The sequence below is a fragment of the Neodiprion pinetum genome, chromosome 6, assembly GCF_021155775.2.
Source record: "Neodiprion pinetum isolate iyNeoPine1 chromosome 6, iyNeoPine1.2, whole genome shotgun sequence".
In the NCBI taxonomy this organism is placed as follows: domain Eukaryota; kingdom Metazoa; phylum Arthropoda; class Insecta; order Hymenoptera; family Diprionidae; genus Neodiprion; species Neodiprion pinetum.
The window spans coordinates 23,598,332-23,624,564 of NC_060237.1; the positions used below are offsets into that span (position 1 = coordinate 23,598,332).

General features: G+C 39.6%; 2 protein-coding genes across 15 annotated transcripts in view; one reads left to right on the forward strand and one right to left on the reverse strand.

Annotated features, from left to right (window-relative positions):
- gro (TLE family member transcriptional corepressor groucho) overlaps positions 1 to 4,116 on the reverse strand; it is a 58,300-nt gene extending 54,184 nt beyond the window's left edge. For 5 of the 14 annotated variants that reach the window (XM_046630500.2, XM_046630497.2, XM_046630498.2 and 2 more), the window contains exons 1-2: positions 3,585 to 4,116; positions 2,274 to 3,017 (exon numbers count right to left, since the gene is read on the reverse strand). In XM_046630500.2, coding sequence (XP_046486456.1) covers positions 2,274 to 2,309 — 36 coding nt within the window. In that variant the 5' untranslated portion in view covers positions 2,310 to 3,017; positions 3,585 to 4,116. Of the gene's footprint in view, positions 1 to 2,273; positions 3,194 to 3,411; positions 3,536 to 3,560 lie in introns of those variants that run through there. The other 9 variants (XM_046630495.2, XM_046630491.2, XM_046630492.2 and 6 more) reach the window with 9 other exon arrangements.
- Positions 4,117 to 10,716: 6,600 nt separating this feature from the next.
- LOC124220931 (protein fem-1 homolog CG6966) overlaps positions 10,717 to 26,233 on the forward strand; it is a 32,337-nt gene continuing 16,820 nt past the window's right edge. Inside the window, exon 1 of the mRNA XM_046630398.2 lies at positions 10,717 to 11,485. Coding sequence (XP_046486354.1) covers positions 11,426 to 11,485 — 60 coding nt within the window. The 5' untranslated portion in view covers positions 10,717 to 11,425. The remainder of the gene's footprint in view (positions 11,486 to 26,233) is intronic.

The window sequence follows — 26,233 nt, forward strand, 5'->3', positions numbered from 1 at the left end:
TCATCGACATCACGGATTCTCTTTTTTGGTTTTTTTTTTTTTTTTTCTTCTCCTTTCCCCCCCAACATTTTTCATATGCTCACGTATACTTCACTTCGCGTCTGTCTCATCATAGACCTATACGTTTAATACTTGTAGGCAAGAAGCTATCTCGGTAGTTTGAACCGACTCTTAACGACCCGTGGTAAAAATTAATTCGATACAATCCCGTGGAACGAATTTTCGCCTTATACACAGGTTGTAACGATAAATTCTGTACTTGTGCCTCGGCAGTTGTACACCGTCGATTAAATAAAACGGAAACAGCTAGTGCGACAAAGAAAAAGAGAAACGAACAAAATTGCACAAACGATAACGACGCGGCAACGTTACATAGAAATTATACAAATTGAACGGAAATTACGACTAGACTTCTCTTACCTCGCGCAACGGAACAACAAAAAACGAGAACGTTGATCGAAGCTGTATACCTACGTACGTAAATGGAGCACACGTAAACACGAGCATAGGATATGCGCGTACCTACGTATAAGAAACGATTCCGGGTTACGTGTGTGTGACGTGAACGAGGTTATTAATTCAAAGTTATCGAAAGTCGCACGAGGCGATATAATACATTATGCAACGCCATATCATCAAAGGACGTCGCAGTCTACAAAGTAAAACCAGGCTATAGAGGGAGGAAGGGGTTGCATGGTTCGGGATGAATTGGATGTACAAGTCGCAGCGGCGAGTTCGGTCACACATGTGCGGCGCACACAGGCGTATATGTATGTATACGTATGCTCACACGTATATCCAAACACGTCTGAGGATGAGCTGACCGCCGTGAAAATTAATTGGTCGTCGAGAGTATAGATTTTTATGTCACCGTCGAATCAAACTTGATCGTTGGAAAGTGTGTCTGATTGTGAGCAAGAGGGCGAGATTATTTGACTCATTAACCGTCCTCCGTGTTCCTCCTTCCTTACGTATTCCTCAGTCATATTCTCATTTTCCTCACGCTCCTCCTACTCTTCTTCTTCTAGTACGCGACTTTGTAGTTCGTTGGTCGTTGGCGTTAAAAGCACGCGCGCATTTTCATGTCTCACATGTTAATTAAGAAGAGGAATTTAAGCGGCGGATAGTGAAAGAGATGACGAACCAACTTCGACAAATCGAGAAAAAAAAAAAAAAGGAACGCAGTAATGTTTTTCCCTAAAAAACACACGCACACATCGTCCAGATCCTCGAAAGAAAATCGATTTGTTTTCTTTGCATAAAAACTTTGCTACGAAAATTCTTCTATTACTCCGGTCATCGTCAGCACCGTGGATTGATCGAAAATGAGTTGCAAGTTTTTCCGACCAAATGAAATAAACGAAAATAGAAAGAAAAGAACCGGCTATACGTATACAATTATATAGATAAATACACGTGTACGTGTAATAAATTCGTTAACGAGTACAGGCGAAAAGCCAAAGCCAATTATACGGGTACGTACTCGCGAATCGTACGCTCGATTCAACGCGACTTTTGACCACCGCACAAAACTACGTACACACATATTGCAACAGAATAAAGAAGCGTATAAATATTCTCAGAATCATTCCTCCTCCAACTTCTCAACAGAGAGCGGCGACGAGGAGGAGGCGGAGAAGGAGGAGGACGAGGTAGGTATACGATTGTTTGGTTTATACTCCATACTCCTCGCTCCGCTCGCTCCCCACACTCGCTATCTTCCTTTATTCCCTCCTTCCATTCCTTGCACGTAACTTCTTTTTCGTTTCTTTTACTCCTTTCTTTATTCCCCCTTTTTTTCTTACTCCCTCTCGCTCCCCCTCGTCTCTCGCAAACCCTCGTTCAATTCACTCGCTCGCTCGCTCTCTTGACCTCACTTAAACCACGTACCAGCCGTACACACACACCGCGAAGAAAAGAAAAGAAAATAAAAGAAAAAAAAAAAACCTAAACATCTCCACGTTTCAATAAATGTTATGCGCCGTGTGTTCAAACCTAATGCCGTGAGCGGCGTTGACGGAGTTGGTTGAAGTTCCAAAGATTAAGAAGAAGAAGAAGAATAAAATAGTGATAAGAATACAACACCGCACACAATGAGTACCTAAACAATGAAAGGTGAATCAGGGAAATATCATCACCTTCTTTCTCTGCCAACAATAACAGAGCCGTAAAGAAGAGAATTATACCCAATATAACGGCGAAGCGAAAAAGAGAGATAAAACGATGTGCGAGGAGAATGAAAATTGAAAAACAAAAATTAGGGTAATACTTACGGGAGCGGATGGATGTCTCGCCGGCGCGGGGTACATCTTAATTGTTTCCAATACTTTTATTGGCGGCGGTGTCGGGGATGGGGGTGGGGGGGCGGGGGGCGGGGAAGAGGGGGAGGATATGGGAGAGGTGGGGGGATATTAAGGCGACTGTCAACTGCTGCGACGTCGAGTCACTTCATTGCTAAATTTAGTAGGTAAATCTTGAATCGCATCCGGGACTCCTACTAATATTTCCACGTTTAATCTCCGCCTCGTCAGCATGAAGGTTTCACCTCACTAAACTATCGTTACACACCACGCACATATTTTCCGAACGAACTTTCGGATTTTTTTTTTCTTTCTCACAAACATCCAGACGTCCGTACGCGTGCGGCGTTCATATGTTTCACGCCCTAAGAGTCGTTTCTATGGTATTGTAACAATTTACAATTTTATTTTACTTGTTATTCGTTTGTTTTTTCAATTTTTTTAATTTTAAGTTTTTTATTTCATCATACACCTTTCTTCAACTTAAAATTCACGTTACGGAACAGAACGGATATGTGTTTATTACAACAATTCACAGGCAACACGTTGACCCGAGTTTTATGACTGTTGGTATTGTTGTTGTTGTTAACGTAGAGTTTTCTTGCGAACACCTTTCGAATCAGTTCGTTGTATTCCTTTGTCTACGGTCAGTAAAACGTCTTTCAACCCGATGTTACGAAGAAAGCAGTCACGCGATTATGATTCAGAGCGTCGTGCCTAGATAAATAAGTTGAATTTCACTCGATGTATTACGTATATATTAGACGAATGTACGACGCAGGGTTTTATCTGTTTGCCCATCGAATGGTTAACATATCGCGGATCAAACGCGCTCCGTTTCACCGTATTTAAGCCCTCGTCGATGACTGATTAGAAAAAGAAGCGATCGCAAGCTAGGAACCGAACGAATAAGAAGAACAAATTAAAGTATCAATAATAGCAACTGATGTCGGCCTAGCAGCAATTTTTTGTCAGCTCGTTTGTTTCTTATTGTTAATTCGATCATCCGATTGTGAGTAAAAAAAAAAAAACAACCGTCAAAACTGATACCGTTCAACGTGAAAACACGCGAATGAAATCCATCCGACTTTTGGCTGTAAAAATAACTCACACTCAACACGGGTGGCGTTGCGATCGTAGATTAAAAAGTAAAACGTTTTACGACAGGCGGGAAAGTTTAAGAAACAAGGAATAAAACGCGACGAAAATGAAAAAAAAAATAAATAAATAAAAAAAACAACCGAATAACGTAAAACGCACGTTATCAGCTGTTGCAGTAAATACCGGAAGCGGCGTTCCTCCCCTTCACTTTTTCATTTGTTTATATTCGCGATTTTCGTTTCGTTTTTATTTATTTTTTTTTTTTACGTTTAACGCAACGGGCGGAAGGATCGCCCGCACATCCCGATGAAACTCTATTGTTGCCTGCCCCCTCACACTTCTTCCCTTTCGCGTTCACTATCTATCTCTCTTTATTCTCTCCCCGCGTCGCACCCCCGCCACAAACCGGGCGAAAACACGCACAACAAACTGGAGGGCACTTTTCACGAGCACGAGCACGAGCACCAGCACAAACGACACGGCAGCTCCGTCAACGACTACTTGTGTCGACTTCGCTGGGTCGAGTTAAGGGTGACGAGGATAAGAGAGAAAAGAGAGAAAGAAAGAAAGAAGGAAGGAAGGACCAACGATTTCAAGAAGCGATCGACGTAGATACGTCCGGCAGAACCACGCGTCACACGTCACGGAACGTTCTTCGCCTGCGAGGAACGACGCTCGACTCTCGACTGCTGGGGGCTGGAAAGTTGGAACGTGTGAACGCCGCTTGCCGCCGCGTCGAAACACACGACACGGAACGACGGACTGACGAACCGTCTCGTCCCCCCCCCCCCCCCCCTCGCTCGCGCTTTCTCGATCTCTCTCTCTCTCGCTCACGCTCCCGACAGGCGCGCGCATCCCTCGCTGCTCTTCTCTTCTCTCTCCCTTCTCCGCACAGCCGACATAACGCTCAATCTCACTCTCTCTGTCGCTCTCGCTCTCTCTCTTTCTGTCTCGTGCTCGTTCAACGAGCGGGCGGGCGTACCGACTAAGTCTTCTCCTCCTTCTTCTTCTGCTTCTTCTTCTTCTCCTTCTTCCTTCATGGCTATCTCCCATTACCGACCAAGTCGAGTACCAAATGTTGCGCTGCTGTGTCGGAGAGAGCCGGATGAGTGCAGCGAAGTGCTGAAGCGAGACGGCGCGGGTAAAGAATACTGGTGTGTGGTGTTGGTGGTAGGGGCCGGGGGAGGGGGAGGGTGTGGGTGAGAACCAGGGTGTGGGGAAGAGGAACGGGAGGGGGATTCGTTGCGCGGAAATTATAATACATACTACGCGTTCCGAATCTCCGATGTGTTATCACTCATCATCTTACCTCCTCCGCCGTTACCCATACTGTGGGTACATCTATTTATACATAATACATTGGTATATATACGCATACATGTATGTATATATATATATATATATATATATACCCACTAACTTTCGGTGTAGGTATAGTATTGGCGAAATGAAGAGGCGTTGATATTCGGACATGACGGAGTTCGTATATATAATTATTATTGCATCGTATCTGTACGCACGTATATGTATTACACGCTGTATTTACACGTTGAAAAGTTCCAAGATTCTTATCGATGTACAATATACAAGAGTTAATGCGTACGATAGAAGTAATAATTTTATGTACACACCTATACCTCAAACGATTTTACGTTACACGTATTTTATCTCTACCGTATAGACGATAATGGATTAATTTGGCTATATTGTATACATGTATACAGGGTCATTCATTCGTTGTTGAACACCAGCGATATGACAGTGTAGAAACGGATAGAGATTCGTGGTAGTTTATATCGTAAGCGCGTCCCAGGATTGGCTGGCGCAGTTGTCACGTGGTTCGAAACAGAGCCGCACAACACTTTGATCGTTGAATTCCCTAGACAATAATGCGACAATGACAGCCGGGCTAGGGAATTCAACGGTCGAAGTGTGGTACGGCTCTGGTTCGAACCACGTGACAACTGCGCCAGCCAATCCTGGGACGCGCTTACGATATAAACTACCACGAATCTCTATCCGCTTCCAAATTGGCATATCGCTGGTGTTCAGCAACAAATGAATGACCCTGTATATATAGACACAAGTCATTAAAATTATGATTCACAAACAAGTCACACGTAACAAATAACAAGTTGACGATACGTTCGATACGGATAATATTATGTGTACATTTGTTGCACAAGTAAGCTGTAGAAAACTTTTTAATATCAATTAGTTCTTGTATAAATACCTTAGAGTGGTATGTAACTCAGAGGTAGTTAAACCCGGTAATTTTTGTAGGAAAATACTGATCATGCCCTAGTACTGTGGCTTTATACCAATGCTTAGAGTGAATGCACAGTTATATGTATATGCCTGTATATTTTTAATTATTTACTTTACTTTTTTTATGTTTATCGACTCCGACACGGCACCACGGCGTTTCAGTAAAGCGTGTGTACTTTCCGTTCAACCGGGAAGAATCGAGGGGAAGGACGTCGTTGCGACTTATATACTCTTGGCTAAACGTGTATATATTATATATACGTATGCGTACAAATCTTATTCATCCAGCCGAAGATAAACTGTGTTCCATTCCCTTTCTCTTCATCTTTCAGACAGTTTTCTATATGCAAGTATACGTCATTTTTATTTATTTGTTTTTTATTTTCCGTTTACACAGCTTATTCAAGAAGGGGTTTGCCAAAGATCAAGTGCCGGCAGGATATTTGTTCCGCACTCGAAAATGGATTTTCTAAAACGTGACATTGTGCGATAGAACATGTTAAACACATTATACCTAATACGTTATAAATGTACTCAGTCATTTAAACAGAAATGATACAATAAACGTATGGCAATATATCTTTTTCTCAATTTTTTTTTATGCTCGAAACTCAATCCTTTTCCTACGTTATACAAGTTTACGATTAGATCTATGGCCACGTGTGATCTACACAGTGTAAAATATCCACACACCCAAGCTTCGCGGAATATAGCTGATGTACACGTTGCACGTATGCGTACGTACAATGTACCGATATACGCTGCAGCAGGTGAAATGACGAACGCGCATACACCGGGGAGGGGGGTTGAAATTAATAATTTAAAACGCTATCCGATGATGCAGCAGCGGGAGCAGCAAAAGCAGTAGCAGCGTATTTCAAATTTCCATGCGAATTTCAAATATCGAGTAATTGACCGTGTGCATTTACCTACCCGACAGCCTACGTTTACACTGTTTGCATGTATGTAATACTCGTCGCGTAAGGTAGCGGGATACATCGAACGAAACTATTTTTACTTTTTTTAATAATACAGGTACGCAACATTTCTCCGCGGTTGTTATTTATCCCGGATGAAATTAATTCTTCCGTATAAAGGTTCGTTGATAAAAATAATACAGTCTATACTTGGTAATCTTCTAAGGGGGGTGTCCTAGTCGATTTCAACGTTGACGCATACATCTCCAAATATCGACGTCTGTGTATTTGAAATGCGAAAAAGGGCTTAACAGCCCCGTTATACACGCAATTCTGAAGAAATACATTCCAATGCTTTTTCATTTGACGCAGAAGTAAAGAAATGGCATGAATTGTACGAAATCGCAATAGTAAGTTCTTCAAAATTCATTCAGAAAAATATACACATGCACGTAAATAAACATAATAATCTTTTGAGACAGCTCCGAAATCTCTGGCGGCTAGCTGCCCGGCCAATTCCCATTAACAAGGGGACAGCTTTTTTTCCCAGCAAAGTGCACCGAAACACAATCGTCGCGGTCTCCGAGCCGCGTCGCATAACATAATTTAAGAAAAGAACGTTCGCCGTTTCCCTCGGCGAAAAGAAATGTTGCGGAGTTAGTGGCTACGATGCAAGTGCAGGCTGATTTCTCGCGTTAGAATGTATTCACCGTGCATGCGGGTCGCTGGTTAAAAAGTCGTAACGACTTCTGTGTGTAGCTGCTTTCGTCCTCCTTTTACCCTTCTTTCCGTTTTCGTATTTTTTCCCTCGCCCTATCCTTCTTTTTCTTTGTAAGTCGCCGAGTCGAGTCGAGTCGAGTCGTGCCATTACCGCCGACCAACTCGTCGACTATACTCGACTCTATCCGTGTGTATCTCCCTCTTCGTCCCTCCTCTGTTCACCCACCGGCAGAAATTTCTTACTCTGCGCGTCCCGAATAGGATATACCTCTTTCTTTCGCATCCCAATAGCCGCCCTCCTCCGCATCTCTGTACCAATCTCAACGCACACACGAACAGGTATACTTAAACAGCTATTCTCATCCTCCGCCTTCGCGTCCCCCCGTATCCTCCAAATCCAGATCCGTAAGAGATACGCTATATAACGCTCCTTTCATCTCCCCTCCCGCCCCATGTAGCAGTCGCATAATTCGGCCAGGCTTCATCAATTATCGTTTCTTTCTACACAGTTACGATTTTCGAACCGAGTGCACAGTTTCAGCGCACAAATGTATACCTGTATTACGTATATATATACGCATGAAGTGCAGTTCGACGCGCGGTATGGATTTCGAAGCGCTTGCATCGTCGTCCGGAATGCGTAATATCAGACCCTTTTCCCGCATCCTGATAACTAAACTTATAGGGGAACATAGGGCACGACGAATCCCCTGAGCCGACAATTATTTTTTGTTCCTTTTGAGCACCGGGTCACAATTTGCTTCGATCTATGTCGAACACATTTATCATTATATTGCGTTACTTGATTTAAAAAAAAAAATTGAAAGAATTCTACTGAATGACGGACTCCCTCCAAAAAATGATTTAAAAAATGTTTCAATTTTTTTTTTATTTCAATGACTGCATCCTTTAATTCTACCTGCATTGAACGAACGATTGATTATCTATCGATATGTATGACCAAATAAATTTATATTCCGGAGCAAATGGCTTTTATCTAAAACATTATTTTCAAAATATCTTGAAAAACAAAAAATTTTCCGCACTGAAAGAATGTTGCAAACTTTAATTCAACACACATTAAACCAGCATCTAATAATATCTCGATATTAAAAAAAATTCTTTTCTATTTTGTCAAAAATTTTCAGAGGTTCCATTGTGTGCCTCGCGTTCCCCTACGGCATCTGACTGGCATCGTTGTGAGTATATACCTATATTATATATGTGTTTATAGCACGCCTACACGCTCAGTAAATACACTTGCTTCCGGATCCACGCTTGCAAAAAAACGTATCGCCCGACCCACTCATCTATAAGCAGCGAGAAATACCTCGTTCAAACCGAACGTGTTATTTTCTCCTCGTAAATTACTTTTCTTCTGTAACTATTGTTATCGTTCGTGTTGTTTTTTTTGTTGCTGTTATTGTTAACAGTAACGGTGGTAGATAGTATCTTTACCGTTGTTACAGCAATGTGCATTTTTACGTAGGTACCGATACGTTATACGCTGATACACGTACAGCTTTTTTCACATTCCCGTACGCTGCTGTTTCTGCATCGCGAATAATGGGAGTATCGGTACACATGCTGTACCCATTCTTTTTTACGATTTTTGCGGTAATAATCTCATCGCCACCGTGCAACATCACACCGTTGTACGTACAAGCACACCGCAATAACGCATCCATGCTGAATGGGATCAGGTTTGATTCAATCCTGAGTCAAGATCAGCCGACGTTGTGGAATTAAGGTGTATTGTACGTGATATCTGTAGATGCGATATACTTTATAGGCAATACGCACACTGCAGCACTTTACTGCACCCTTTTGCTTACCCCGTCCACAGTCTCTGAAGGATTCACGAGATGCCGGTCGCGGTTTTTTATGAAGTAATACACAAATACGTTTTGACGGTGCCGAGCTGCGAGAAAGATTGCGAGATTGTATAATAATAATAATAATAATAATATCAAAAACAACAACCACAAAAATAATAATAATAAAAACAATAAGATGAAATCGAGTCGTTGCTGAGATTTCCTGGACTCTTGTACTACAGACAAATGGCCAGCGACGATCGCATGATAAATGACTGCGGTCTTATTAGATGTATAATATTCGTTGCCACGTCGCTTTTTTCTCTACGTGATGTTTTTTTCGTGCGGTTTTGACGTGTGGCGGATTTTTATTTACTCTTCATACATGATATTTGTAATGCGCAGAGCGGCGAGTCTCTTTTAACTCGATATATACACACACGTACGTACATCAAATTTCTACACCGATATTAACGGAAGAGGAATCACGATTTTACCAATTTACTGAACGCGTGTCAGGAACTGACGTTTATCCGCGTACAACATATAAAGGACCGACGTTGTCGTAATAATATATGTCAAAAAAATTAAACCCAAGTACATGAAGTACCTACCTATCTGAATACAGAAAATTCGTCGGTAGGTCGATACAACGGTTCATCGAAGGTAAGTGCAGTCATCAAAGTTTCCTTACAACGTAAAAAGAAGCGATAAAATTATACACCTCCGAATGAGTTGAAGTTACCGCGCACGAACTTACTATTGTACGAAAAATTCAAAGACGCGATTCGTCCGCCGTCTCTGTGTTACGGCAAGTTATGAATTGGTTTGCTTTTTCAATTTTCATCTCAATCGTACGCACCTTACAAGCGCGGCAACGAAAAAAAAAATAAAATAAAAAACCGTCCTTTACAACGTTTTTTTCCTATCCATGAACGTTGGGATAATTGATAAATCGGAGTTTCTAAGAAAGGGTCAACGAATATCGCGGTTTTGCTTGATGGGATAGACGTTCGTGTTATTCCTCATCGCCGATTTATCACCGGCAATAAAATCGCGCAACACTGTGAGATGTAAAAAGAAAGGCTTGCTTCATCTGGTAACACGGTTGAACAGCATTTGCTAAGCGCGTTTTACAGAGATCTACGCTACCGACGCAACGACCGACGGTACGGTGCTGTGACCTGCGGCATACATATGAACCTCCACCACTGACGGGATCGAAGAAGCAGCCTCTTGCTCAACACGCATGACACCTACTCGCGTCCGTATTTTTCAACGGGCGACTGGTGTTTTTTTTTTTTTAATCCGTTGTCGAAAAACTACGTAGCTACCTCCGTTAAATTGCGAGCTTGACCTATGAAGGTGAAGTAAAACAGATGACAGACGATAGGGAATTTTTATTCTCGGTCCGGACCGATTCACAGGTATACAAGAAAGACGTGACTGCGAGAGATGAAAAAAAAAGAGGGAGGGGGGGATCGCGTCGTCTCTCTCTGACTCGCGTCGGCTTCGCCGTCGGCGGTGGGTAAGGTGGTGGGGGGTGAGGGGAGAAGGTAGAGGGACGAAGATCGCGATAGGACGAGCTGAGATCGATGCTGGGAGCTGTTACCGCTGTTAGTAGTCGCTCAGTGCTTACGGCAAGTCGGAGTTGAAGCAGCGGTTTTTCCCGTACCCCGACCGCTTTGTCGCTCTCGATGGTGTAAGACTTTCGGCGTGTTACAAACAAGAAAAGAGAAAAATAAAACAGGCCTTGTACAAATAGTAGATATTAAGAAGTGTCGGTTGTGAAGGAAAATCAAGGTCGGACGGGGGGGGATTTCGGAATATCGCGAGAAAGGCGCGCGTGTGTGTGTTAAGAAGAAAGGAAAACTAAAAGCATATAAATTTAAAAATCACAAGACGCTCGAGACGCATCGCTAGCGCGTTTTCTACCTGCAACGTTGCGATAGCGGGGAACCTTTTTCACCCGTAACGATTCGATTGCCGCGGGGTGTTTTACGTACCGCCTGTTGTTGTAACGACCGAATCGCAGAAAGGCGAGGAGAGCTTTCGTCCCACGCTCATTTAACCGGACCTCTGGTGTCTTACCCAGCTCCTTAGCCGGGCTGAGAGAGCGGTTGAAAAGAAAATAACGGGGATAGAGAGAGAGAGAGAGAGAAGAGGAAAAAAGGAGAAGCAACGAGAGGAAGACTCGCCGGCTGAGTCACCGGGACAAAGAACAGCATAAACCAGCTGATAGAAGAAGAAAAGGGGTCGGTCGGTAGAGAGTGCGGCTGTCCGAGGAACGTAGCATGAAAATATGGATTTTAAAAGCCTGGTGTATCACGCAGCGAGAGACGGAAAGCTCAAACGTCTGAAGGTAGGAATGCGGTTCACGTTTTTATTTGCTCTTTACTATTTCAACCTTCTTCTTATTCTCATTCTTTTCGTTCTATTTTGATCGTTCCAACCTACGAATTAGCTTCGATCACTTTCGTAACGAATTCGAAAACCTCACGGACACTCGGTGATATAACTGTTTTGTTTTTCTCGAAACTCGATATTATTATCGCTCAAAGCATTTACCTCCCTCCTCCTCCTCCTCCTCCTCCTCCTCCTCCTCCTCCTCCTCCTCCTCCTCCTCCTCCTCCTCTCCCCCCTCTATTCGAGGGCTTGAGAACTTGACGATACTTTTATTATTAACGCGAAATGTTTAATTTACAATTAGCCTCCTTTCCAACCCGGGGGAAACGATAAGTAACGTCAAATAAGTTAATAAACCCACTTTTGCGGTACATACGTAACACATAATATTCGCTTGCGAACGATACGCGTCAACTGTGTAAATTTAAAAATAACTCTTTAAAGTCAGCTGCGGCAGATTTACGATAACTGTTCCTCATCGATTAACACAGGTTTCAAAAATATTTCATTCAACGAAAATCTTCGCATGTATCGCATGCACTTGATACTCGTTACAAAGAGTTTGAAATTTAAACATTATTCGAATAAGGGCATCGAGCGCCAATTTTTCAAAAGTATTTATCACAAATGTCGACAGAAATAAACTTGAAACATAATATTTATCACATACCTAACAAAGATTGTTATTCGTTCAGGATTGAATTTTTCACCGCACGTGTCGTCTTACATCTCCGAGATTTTAATCGTGTTCCTCCCCCCCTCCCCCTCCACAGGTATCAAAACAGAGATTAGTTTTGTGTTTATCTTTCAGTTATAGCTGTGCAGCATGTGTATATATGGTTACAGACGGCTATAAGCTGAAATATGGCCCTGAAGGATAAAGTATATCATACATATCATGCACCTTGTACGCATGCGCGTGTATTTAGACGCACGAGCAAACGTTAGCATCGCTACAGGATGTGACGTGGGTTACAATTAGTATTCGATGAGTGATGAATTAACGTATCGCTTCAACGCCCGCTATGTTTATACATGTATGTACATAATGTCGCGAGTTACAAAATTATCCCTGCGAATTCATTGGCAAGACACGATCTTCGTGTGTAAACATACTCGTCGAATATTTCTACGTTGAAATTAATATTACAATTGGATTTCAATTTCTTGTTCTATTGGAAAACCGTTTAAATCGGTTACAGTTACCATCCGAAATCGGAATCTGGCAGCAGACCGAGGTTCGCCTCTTTTTTTTCTTTTGGATTTCGCTTTCTGAAAATATTCCCGTTCGAATTGTTTACGCTAACTTGCAAATATTTCAAGTATATCATGATAATCAGCTTGAGTGGAATCATTTTTCAGTACACAAGGTTGCTACTTGCAACGGTATTACTCAAGAGTTTCGGTACACGTGTACACCTACCTACTCGATAACGTTTAGATTATTATATTTGAATTACTTCAATTTTCACTCTCGAGTCAGTGAATAATAACCGAACAGACTCGTTCCCAAAAATAAGATACACAGTTTGACCCACTTAATGACTAACCGCGACTTGCGCATGCAATGTTCTCGATTATTGGTAGAAAAAAAACATGTAACAAAAAAAATAGCCCCTTTTTTCGGCATGCATTTATTCAAAGCTCCTATCCGAGGCCAAAGCAGCAAACGGTAGTTAGTTATATTTAGGAATTGATGTATAGTAGAGGCAAGCAGGCGTTTGTGCATAGGCGTCGTGAAGAGCCTGCAGAGCAGCTATTCACAGGCGTAAAAAGAGACTCGGACACGGTCATTGGTTTTAACCCGAAGAAACCCACGGAAAGACGCTTCTGGCCGTCTGCTCTGAGTGAGAGCCAGATTGTGAACAACGGTCACCGGTCGTTCCGCGTCTGCGCAAATACGAGCTGGCCTTCCGTTTATTCCTAATTCATTTTCAATCCCTTCATATACGTTTTGCATTTCTATTTGAACTTGGCTACGTACGTAAGTGGGAATCAATGTTCGTAGTACACGTATATTATACACCTGGCTGATCATTCTTCAATTAGCGTCTGGTGAACGATTTATCATGCGCTTAATACGTGCATACGTCAGACATGCGACACTTTTTCAAGAAAGGTATCACATATTGTTCCCAAATTCTATGTACACGGGGATAAATTGAGTTATTCGTAGAAGACAAGTGTATGAGCGTTGCGTAGATAGAGTAAAGAGAAAAAGATCGTGTTGCAGTTCTTACTTGGTACTTCTTTTCTTTCCAACTCGCGGAAGTGTCGAAACAGGTATCGTTGGAAATAGGGAGGTGTTGAATAATCTTTACCTTAACTTTGTCGTGATTTTTTTTAACCCCTCAGGCATATTTTTTATTTGTATATATATATTGTTATAGACATGAGAACCGTTGTAAGCGCAGGGAAAGATTTGAAATAACGAGTCTGGAACTCATTCACCGTTAGACGTAATTTTTATTTCGCATTAAATATATCGATGATAATCGGCGAATGGAGAATATGCGTCGTCGATTGGTTGGATCGATTGAAAAACTTCTATAGAATAATGAAATATTCGCATCAAATACCCGGAATCCTCTTTCAAGTCAAATTTAGTTTTTTATTAATCAAAAAGTTTCCATCTCTTTGAGGAAGAGAGACAGGTTGACATTTATAGTTGGAAAATTTTAATCCCCTCCTTTTTCCCTGAAATAACGTTGAAATTTATAACTTTTACATCCGTACACTGGTTAGTATTTACGCGAGTACTTTGGCAGCCACTGAAGTCGATATGTGTGTGCGTGTGTATATATATATACACATGTATATATAAGATATTATACGGTTGCGCAAGCTCCTCTCGTTGCCTGCGCATTTCTCAAAATATCTTCATTTATTCCCGCCTTATTATAACGTCAGTTTAGAGAAACAGAAATAGATCATTCTTCGCAGATCCGCGTTTCGTTCCCACTTTAAGACACGCGCCGCCGTTCGCGGGTAGCGAATAATATTATTTCGTAATAAACGGGTAAATTTTTTGTATACCAAATAAGGAAACATGCGATCACATGTAGAAAATTTACAGACAATTAACAGTGAACAATGTTCGTGTAATAACATTAGGTATAAAGGCGTAATATCAAAACGACCTACCTACTTCAAAAGAAACCCCTTCGTAAAAACCGACCTTATAATCGGCAATATGCCGCACTTTCGACGTTGATTTCACACTTTCATTTATTGCGAATAATTAATCGTCATTGTTTGCTAATTAGTTACATATTTCAATTTATGTCAAGTAAGATCGCCATCCGGTCACGTATATTCTTATAATTTGTACCGCCGCGGCACGGATTTTATGTATAATGTATGTTTATGTAATATTCCGTGTTATAATTTATGCCAACCACCGTAGAGTCACAAGCACGTTTAAAGTAAAGAAGTATACATTTTTCTATTACGAGTATTATTACGTATTTGATATTCGAATTTATACCTCTATGACTTCCTATGTTTGTACAAATAAAATATATTTATGAGGTTTTTCGGTGAGTAGTTTGCATTGGATAAATATTTTTCCGTGGATCATTAGTGAGTCTCGTTGTAATATTGGAATATTAGTATCCGCACTGTGTTCGTTAAATGTACGTACAGTACACATATACCTGTAGTATACAAACTATCCTGACCGACCGGAAAGAATTCAAATCACTCCTAGCATATTTCTGCGCAAAAGAACTTTTTTCCTCTTCCCGTATTATCGTAATTATCGCAAATCGCAGACATGTACGAACCTATCGAGGATAGGTTTTACTGTGCTGTTTCATAACATTATTGCAGTTTGTTTGACCAAAGATATCGATTTTATTTGCAGTAAACCGAAACGTTAATTACAAAATTATCGTAGGAATAGATGCAATGTTTTTCTAATACGAACTACTTTGCAACGCCAGACATTTCTTTGCAGATATAATGACGATGTCTGATTGAAATGCTACAGCATGGTGTGCGAAACGTGTTATTCTTCTAACTAATGTATTCAGAAAATCTTAATTTTAAAATCGTGTAGAACTACTTGTTTCTATATTGTCTATTAAATAAATTTGTTACGAATATACTTGAATTAAAAAGATAATATTATAACTAAGGCGGCCGGTGAAAGAATTGTGTAATCTTTAACGTTTTCCTAATAATAGGAAAAAAAGGAAAGAAAATTAGAAATGTCAACGAAGAAAACAATAAACAAGAAAATTAGTCGTTTGTCGGTTACATTTTATGACTGTAAAAAAAACTTTCGCGCTTTGACCTTCGTTTTCCATTTGTTATTCTTTCTCCTCTTCCATTTTTGGATAACGAATCTTAAAATGATTTGACGGTTACGCGTTTTATGCAGAGGTAGACAGGCAGTCATACGCGTTTTTCTACACACAGGGACGAAATTGACGCGCAACAATCTATTATCGGTGTGTTTCTAATTGTGAGTTGGTAGGCTTCGTCGATTATGCCTTTCATAGCTCAAGGTCCCGCCATACAAACACGCGTGTAAGTCTAAACACCGCGAGTCTGCTTACACGTATCGCTTGTGTTACAGCACTGGGCCTCTTAACCTTTGTTTAAATAGAGAGAGGATTTCGAATTGTTACGAATGCCTGCGGCGCTCCGGGAATGAGCGATCACTATTGAAATATGGTTGAAATTACAAGAAAATATTGATATACGATTATCATTGTCAATACCTCGTTTGATGGTTACATATTTCAACATTAAACTTCTTTATTTATTTTCTTTTTTCTTTGTTTTTTTTCAAATGTATAAGGCTTTAACATCGATTCACTGTTGTACCAACATAATAAATTATCAAGATATATACAAAAATATATATATATATATATTCTTTCATGTTTGTATAGGGATTTTCTGTTTATAACTGTAAAAAATCGATTTTTACGTTCTATGCCCAGAACTATTATACATTTTTCGGTTACGGTTAAAACTACTGTTTGGTAAAGAATATTGAAAATTTATTGCCATAAGGAGCCAAGAGGCCGTCGAAACTGCAATGCGGCAATTCACTCGTAATTTATAGAAACAAAATTCTGAGCGTATAATCTCGTTGTCCGAGCGATGCCGCGGAACTGGGCCGATTAAACCTGACCTAGAAACAAGCGCCGTCACGTTTCTAGCTCCGTTAATTCACATCGTGACGCAAAGTTCAGCCGCGGCTCAAATTCACAGTATGAATCGATACGAACGGGAATGAAGGAATATTCACGTTACACGCGTGTGGACAAAACTCTATATTGACATGTGGAAGTTTATTGCAAACATTGACAATTGTAAGCTGCAGTGCGACGTTTCTTGCGTACAATTAATTAATATAAATCGATGACGCGGTGTCGGTTCTGTAAAGTAATATATGTATATATATATGCATATAGATACTATATGCATACCCGTGTTACGAAGTGTGACTTTCATTGAACGATGTTATACGTGGGTACAAACGCGAGGCGTCGATTAAGTTTAATTTGCCGCGATTATACGACTCGTTGAATCATTCGCTTATACGTTTATATACCGCACAACATTGTCATAACGTTAGTTCCCTATATCCGTCACGCGTGAGTACTCGACAGCTTTTTGTCGCGGTATTTTTATTTATTTTTTTTTATTATTATTTGTTTTTCACCCGTTGTTTTACTCCGCCAATTCTCTGACAACAGATATATATATATATAGTTGCTACAAAATCTGCAACTTTTATATATACACACACATATATATATATAGGGTGATATGATCGATAATTTCCAACATATACATTTCACCCCTGGAATCGATAAATAATGATGAAAAAACAGTGTCGGAATTACTTGAGATTTTTGGATTGATCGGAAAGGGTGCTGAAATCAATTTTAAATTCGAAAGAAAAAATTCTCAATCTTCGAGTAAGAAAGAAGAAAACTATTGTTTGATTAATATTATTTAATCGGAATAGAAGGGACAAAATTTGGATTGACCGAGAAACGAAATATTTTCAGCAGATAAATGTATCTGATGGTATTCTTATCACATGAAAAGGTTATACAGACTGTATTTGTTTTGCACAAAATGTTCATATACGATATAAACGTTATAACGTAACGTACGTCATTGATAAGTTTGATAACAATCGCGGAAAAAAATAAAAAAGTAGATAAATAAAATGCAGTGCGGCGGGCTCTAAAACGCTTTTCATTTATCAAATTGATTTCGAGACCGTTTCCGATAAAGCTAAAAATCGTAAATAATTCAGACACTGTTTGGAATTCGTTTAGACTTAAATCCAATCCTGTGCATGTACATACGGGATGTGCCGAAAAGGCCGAGAAACCTTTGATACTTTGATTTGAATTCCAAATGCTGAATTATCCAAAAACTTGCAATGAATATACTGTAAACCACAAACATAATTTTCGTAGCTTTATCCACGCATCGTGTGACTTTTAGATAACAACAATTTTCTACGCAAAATTGTGGCTAAATATTCGATTCCTCATTGTCTATTACAATAAATTGTTACGTGACAACGTGCTACGATTAACGAGCTAATGGAATATCGCCAGGTCAAAATCAATGAGAAAATATTGTTTTCTATTTTTATTTCTTTACTTTAATTTTCCGCTCGATCGGATAAAAAGGGGTCCAAGCATGTATACCAGCGTCGAGACTGTAACTTAAAAGTGAAATTTTCATTGGGCAATACGAATTGCGGGTGATCCAGACTCGCTGCAGGCTCGCTCGAATCCATTGCGTAAGATCAGAGCAGAGCGCGGCGGTCGCGCGAGTTGCTTAAATCGTTTTTGCTCTTTTTCTTTGTACATAGCTTGGCTGTTTTTTCTCCGTTCTCTTTCTCAATTTCATTCGAATGAATTTTCCCGTTACGAAAATAAGAAGACAGAAAGAAAAAAGAATAAATGAACAATTGATTTTTCGCATATATAGTTCAAGGGTACAAGAGAGTTGGTATCTATACGTACAGGCGAATATCCACCGCCATCATGCCTTGATTACAGCTGATTATCGGAGCTTCGCGTTTTTAGTATTGTGGCTTTATACGATTACAGTAAGTTTCAAAGGCTGCGGCATTTGCGTTTCAAATTCTTTCAATGAATCACAGAACGAGGAGAAATAAAATTAACAAAAAAGAAAGAGAGAGAAAAGGCAAACCTCGATAACTGAAAATTCATACGACGAATACTTGATACAGGTTACGCGTGATAATACATACTGTATATGTAACCTACGCGTAGTCAATTCGATGAGGGAAACAGCGATTTCTAGGCGAATAAAATCCTTGACCAACGCGTGCGTATTAATGTATGTATGTATTTCGAATTCGGGTTAACTCGGCAGCATCGATTTCTGTTGGTAGCGGCATAGCCGCCGCTGCCTCGGCCCATTTACAAAAATAAAACATCACCGTATCCCCACTTCTATGCCGTTACATGGTACATGTAACGTAGTTTGACAATTGGCATTAATTAACCTTTAATTTCAACGATCCCTGAAACGGTGCGAATACTCGTATACATTCCTGTGTAATATTTTGTTTTATATGCGTATTATATGTAAATATAATCTGCAACGGTGATAGGATAAAGAAAAACTTTGAATAAATTGTAAATCGTATAAATTTATAGGCCGTGTGCCGCATTGTACGTATACCTTTGACGCGCAAGAGTCATTTTATACACATCTACGTACGTATGTAATTGTGTACTGTTGTGAAACAGTGGCACAATGATTCGGTACAAATTTCATTGTCTACAAACACTAGGGTGACTCGTTGTTTCACTTCTTTTTAAGATGCTACTCGAAAAAGTTTTTGGTAAAAATCAGCACAGAAAATGAAATAGGGACATTAAGGTGGTACTCCTTTCTCGGTTACAAAAATTGTTATCCATATTTCTCCGAGACGATTAATCTTTCGGATAAAAGACGAGAACGGACAACTGCGGAATTGTTAGGCGCGGTCTGCTGTTGATTGGTAAATGATTAATTGGACCACGATGCAAATAAATAAACTAATATAAGTATACATGTCCGTAAGGTGTACACGTAAAAATTAATGAAAAATATTTCAACAATCGGTAGCGACCTCTCAATATTTTCCTACCTTCTCCAGGTCTTACAATTTTTTTTTTTCTTTTTTTTTTTTAATATTTGTCATAAATTGTTCAAGTAGCATTTAGACGAATGCTGCATTTTATTCCCTTCTCTTACTCGCAATTCTATTTGTCATTATTCACGAATGCGCAACGCGTGTTCACATTCGTACAAGACAAGGCCACACTTATATTGAATAGAATAGGTATTTCATTTAATCTTTTTTTTTCAGCTTATCCACACTATTTCGACCCATTGTTTTTTTTTTCGATTAATGTAGTATAGCCGTTGCCCTGATAATCGGTGTGTATTCAGATTAAATACTTGGATTATGCAATCAATGTCCGAGTTTACCATTAATACTTACCTTCGGATGCGCATGAGACATGCGAGTGTGGGTGTATAATGAAGTAGGGTAAAAAAAAAACGCAATGAATTTAAAAAACCAACGGAACGCGCTGTGCCATCTAAAACTCGGTGTCGGTGATGTATATATTTGCTTCGAATTTAGTCCGTATATAATGCGGTGAATTCTTGAGGGGAAGCAACAGAAAAGAAAGAGGAAAAAATAGTAGATTACACAAGTTAAGCGTACCGATCATCGACACGTTTAGATACAATTGTCGAACCTTTTATTATCAAAAATTATAAATTGACGGCACAAATTGTGAATTTCTCGATGATACAAACCAATTGCTAGAAGGTTAGGCACTGCAAATTTATTTTTTCGTAATTTTAGAACCAACGAACGAACAGATACGACCAAAAAGGGTCAATAACTGGGACACTCACCTTACACGCGAACTTATATAGCAGTGAAAATCGATAGGGTAGTCGGAACGATTTCAGAGGCGGGCGAAGAGTACGGTTCGAAATCAAATCAGGAGTCCTCGTTATCAAATAGGAAAAGACTCGATCGAGTTACCCTGACACAGCTACCGCTCGGGTGAAATCTTATTTCAGTGCAGCTAACGATAAGTGATTATAAGTTCCTCGTGGCTGAATAGAAAGATAATCAACGGCTTCCGGAGATCATGCGTTTAGCTTCTTTGACGCCTAAGCTTTTCAAATTCCCGAATTTTTGCATCGGTAAACATTTATAAGTAGATTCGTTCGATTTAACGACATCTACGATGTTTCGTAACGCTCAGAGTTCTATTTTCTATAAATTTACCGTATTAACGATTTTTTCCCCTCTCGTATCTTTCGCATAATTACTATCGATGCTACGTGTTACATTTAAATATTTAACGATGCCAACACGACGAGACGAAGAAGTCTTTCAACGGATCACCTGTAAATCTTTCAAAAATTACTCATCACAATTTCAGTATTTTCTATTTATCTATTTCTATGAAGATCTTCGTAGCTTAACGAACATAACGACCCGATAAATATCATACCCGTTACACGGCTATCTCGTAATACGAAAATTAATCAAAATAGTGCCGATTATTCGCCAATCAACCCTCTTCGAGTTTTCTCAGAGTCTCGATAAGTTCGTGCGACTTTCTGCATTATACGTCGCTCAATCGTCGCCGTGCGACAAATCTCCACCCAGCACGCCGGATTCCTCCTCGGCTTAATTCGGCGTTCTAATATTACCCGTATATATACCGCGGAATAAACTCTGAGTCAGGCTTGCCTTGCCCCCCAGCAATGGGGCAATGCCCTGATGCGACAAAGAAACGGCAAGAGCCTTGTGCGAAAACCGTCCTTGTCTCGGTATTATTACGCGTGCACCTAGATAGATAGAAATGTAACTTCTAGGTGTGTATACTGTTCTATACAGGTGAACGTTGCGTCGCGTCGGGTGACACGGCACTTTAGAATTTTAAAATCATGATGAATACAGTTATTGTGCCATGCTTTGCGCCTCGACGAACAAAATTACGAACGCGATAACGCGGTGTCATTACTTGTTATACCCGGTTCAAGGATATCCGCGGGTGTGACGACTCGACAAATCACTGTAATATATTTTCGATGTACAGAGAGAATGCTAAGGAGAAAGAGAGCGAGGGGGAGAGCTGGGAGAGGCATTGGAACTCGGTCAAGTTCGAATAGTATCTGTGCAATCGATGTTTCATCTATATTTGACTTTTAGGTTTTTTTTTTTTATTTTCTAGTTTTTCTTTATCTACTCGAAATCGTTGACAAAACTTTCTGTACTAGTGGAAAAATATCACTACCACAATGGATGGAACGGACATAAGAAGGAAACTAATCAACATATATGTAGCTGGTACGATAATATTATTTATGTACCTACATATAATGTGTAGAGAGCTATTTGTGTCACATTTGATGATGAACCTTTGTACAGGATTATTATTAGCGCCTATAATATATGGCAATAAAATTCATGAAAAATTATCGCAGGCTAGCTATTGGTTAAGTTGCGTACGAATTAAATATCCGCTTGCTGATTATCGTACGACAATTTTGTTTGATTATATGTGTATAAGATTTTGTAAAAAAAAAAAAAAAAAGTTGTAGGTATATTCGTACTGAAAGATTTGCGGTTTTCCTCATAAGGTATGTACAATTTCATGCAAAAAAAAAATGCTTCATATATTATCGTCAATCACTATTCTCATATAAAATTTTCCCACAATTCTTGTAAAATTATAGCCTCGTTTGGTATTTTTCGTAAAAAATTTCTACACCGCAAAAAGATGATTATACCCACAGATACATATACAGAGGCGAGTATTCAAAGAGCGTGACAGACTAAAGTTGCATGCAAAAATGAATTAACATTCGTCGTCAATGACTTTTCTTTTTCGAGGCGCTCGTTAATATCATTGTAATTCGCAAAAGAAAATGATTGGTATCAATTAGACGTAAAGTAGTTTCTAAAATTATAATTTATACGTACGTATGAAAAGAGCGAGAGAAAAAAAAGTTCGTGTGATTAAACCCAACGTAGTTTGAGGCGAATGCTATAAGATTATTAGGAAAAGTAGAACGGCCCCGATAGCCAGTAGAGATAACACTCGTCGCTACTTTCGTTAGCTCTGCTGACTTTGATCAGCCTCATTCCGAGCACTTTCGCAGAGCTGCTGAAGTATATTACCCGCAAACTGCTCCGTTATACGATTACTTTATGCAGTTCGGGTATATTTTGCCACCTGTGGTGTTGTGCATACATAACCATACATAACATAAGCATGTCATTTGAAATTCTTATCGAGGTAATGACTTGCAGTGTGCATAATTATTTCTCTGTACGAACTCGAACATGACGAGGATGAAACTGTTTGTTCAATTCTAATTGTCGCCTCATTTGGCCTTTGGGGCGTTAAATCAAATTAATACAATACATTTTACTACAATGGCCTTTCTTTGCTTGAACAAATTAATTAATTCGGAACATTCGTTCATTCTTATGTTATACTACCGTCTGAACATGCTGATGTAATCCGCCAACACATTTATTTATGAAAAAAACAAACAAAACAAAAGCTGTTCACTGTAAAGTATTACAGAACAGAGATGAACGCAATATCTTTATTTTTTTATTTTTTTACTTTACTACACGTGAAAAACTGGATAGATTAACTACACCGTGTACACGCCCCTGGCAGACATGCGAAATATTTTATCCGAAAGAGATGTCAGATTGCTATCTGGTCGCGCAAAAAGGAGTGCGGATTCGGTTTTTTTTTTTTTTCTTTTTATCTTTCCTTAACCGGTAAGATTTTTGCGCGGGTACAGAAAAGACAACGTAGATAACTCGAAACGGTGCTTCTGCACGATCTTTGCAGGGAAATACGTAGTGGAAAGCTATACGCGATTCTATGGAAGAAATACCGGTGTAAAAGATACGTGTTGCGTGAGTTTCGCAGTTACGGGATTTACAAGGCTTGGTTGATACGCATCGTTAATTAGACGGTGTGGTAAAGAGAGTTGTTCTTCATAACGCGCGGCGAAGAAATCGTACTGTATTAATTCCAACGTACCGCAGTTGAAGCTAGGTAAACAGTAATGCAAAATCTCACGTTTGTTACGTGAGACGGAAATCATGACTGTCAAAACAGTATCGATATCGCCATTCCGAGTCAGCAAACGGGTTTTTGTTTGGAAAAGAAGAGAAAAAAGAAAGAAAGATGCGGAAAGATATTATAATTTCAAGATTAACGGAATAGATATACGATATACGTATTCATTATACATATATACATACATACACATTCAAAATTTTGTCGAATCGAAAACATCAAGTTTCGAATGACAAACATGCTAGATTATAACTCAACATATATCTGTACTGTTTTTGTTGTTTATACTGGAACGTGGAAGCCGTAGTATTTTGTAAAAAGTGATAATGTTTCTAAATTATATACGTTTAGCAAATCCTTTTCACATTTCAATATAATTTTTCACGTGATAATAGTACTCATCGCTATTTATAACGATATATCGAGTTTTCTGCATCAACTACGAATTAGGCGACGAAACGCACGAGTGCAGTCAATAACAAAAATACAAAATGTCAACTTTTATACTTCGTACACACAATATTTGCTGATTCGTTTTGTAATTCGAATTCGACTCTTTGTTTTATAAACGCGACGATTATGTTTATGCACCTGTACAAGTACGCCTGAATGATACAAACTGCGTATCGTACAAAGACGAGGTTGAAAAAATTCGACAAACAAATGGATGAATGTCTATACCATCGGGATATACTGTTATTAGTATAATAACTTACCGCTGCAGTTTCCTTCGCGTAGGTGCAGGATGACGTAAGTAAAACAAAGACGAGGAAAAAATTGACACACTTGTCGTTTCAACACATGGATCTAAAATCTGTATAATATACATATTGCGTTTTAACGGGTGTAAGGTACCCAACTACCATACATGCGGCATATGTGTACCCGTGCAGGTAAACCGCGTCTCTTCAGCTTGTAACGGACTTTTCGTTCTCGCGGTTTGTGTAGACTGTGATTCACTCCAATTGCGGAGCCCCTCGCAATTAACGAAAAAGCTTCCGTTAACAATTTTCTTTTATGATTTTTTATTATCTTTATTTTAAACAAAATTTCGGATGTTGGTATAATTCAAGGACATGTATTGCTAAAATTAGAATCGAAGAAGAGACGCGAATAAATATCAACATAAAGAATAAATAAATGTATAAATAAAATGGGGACGGCGGACATCTAGGACGACAACAATTTCATAAAAGTCATACTCATAAAAATTACAAATAAACTAGGACAGGTCAGAACGTAGATAAAACTTATCATCAGCGTTATTATGGATATTCTTCTGATCCCTAATTCCGTGCGCGGCCAATTCGTATTCCCTCGTCCGTCATTCTTGGTGGGCTTTCCTCCATCGGGAATCCGAATGCGTTTACTGTTTCGTCGGTTGTCTTTCTTCTTTCTTGTTAATTCTTTATTGCGAGCGCACGCTGCTGACGATCTCCTTATCCGTCGTCTCCCGCTTCCCGCTCGATCGATTCGAAACTCTCCTCTCTCTTCCACTTCTCGATCGATTCTCCTCCGTCCTCTCTCTTCCACTTGTCGATCGATTCTCTCTGTCGTCTCTCGCTGACACTTCTCGATCACCGCTTAGGTGAAAGCCCCCCTCCCTACGGACCTACCTATCCTGAGTTCCGTAGTCTCTCTGGCGGCTAAATTCAACTGTTACAAGCTGGAATAACCACTTCGTCAAAATCGAAAATGACCTATATCGGGATTTAGTGCTCTTTAGTTGCTAATTTGTTCCCCAAATTTTGATTTTGTTGCTCCAGTGATTTCGCCGAAATTAAGGGCGATGTCAAGTTTAAAAAAAGTTGACAAAGCCAGGCAAAGGGATGACGGAATATTAACGGAAAAATGATGAGAATTTGTTGCTAATTAGTTGCTCGAACAATACACTCATTTCGAACTGAAAGAATCAACCCCTGCTCCGGAAACCACCCCCAAGTCGTCACGTACAAACAATACGCTTGAAATATAATTGAATGTACCGTATGTTTTGTTTTCAACTAATAAATCACTATATAGGTCATTTACGATTTTGATGAAGTGGTTATTCCAGCTTCAGAGACGTAGGTAAACCTACATCTCTTACTTTTATCAACGAATTGCCCAAACTACGTTGCGTCACACGGGCCGGCTCAAAACTACGTGGGTAATACGCGATATTCCCAACACGCGTTTAAATCAATCTACATCAATTTCCACAACCGGCCCAAGTTGGTTGCCCAATGACGATGACCGTCGTTCCGAAATCCCATCCAGAGTCTTTATATTATATATACGGAAAATTGCGCCAGCGTGTAAGTATAATAATAATAATAATAACAACAAAAACAATTACACACACGCACGCACACATATTTCAATTTGTTGTTTCCGTCGGAAACTGCAATCGGTACTTACTTAATTGACATTTTTTTGAAACCATGCGTTTATATCCTGCGGCGAATAGCTGCACAGTATAATTGGTTTTAATGCTACCGCGGTACGTTGCTTTAGCAATACTCGATAACAGGTCATTTAACAAACATCATGTGCATCATTTTTTTTTTCTTTCTAACATC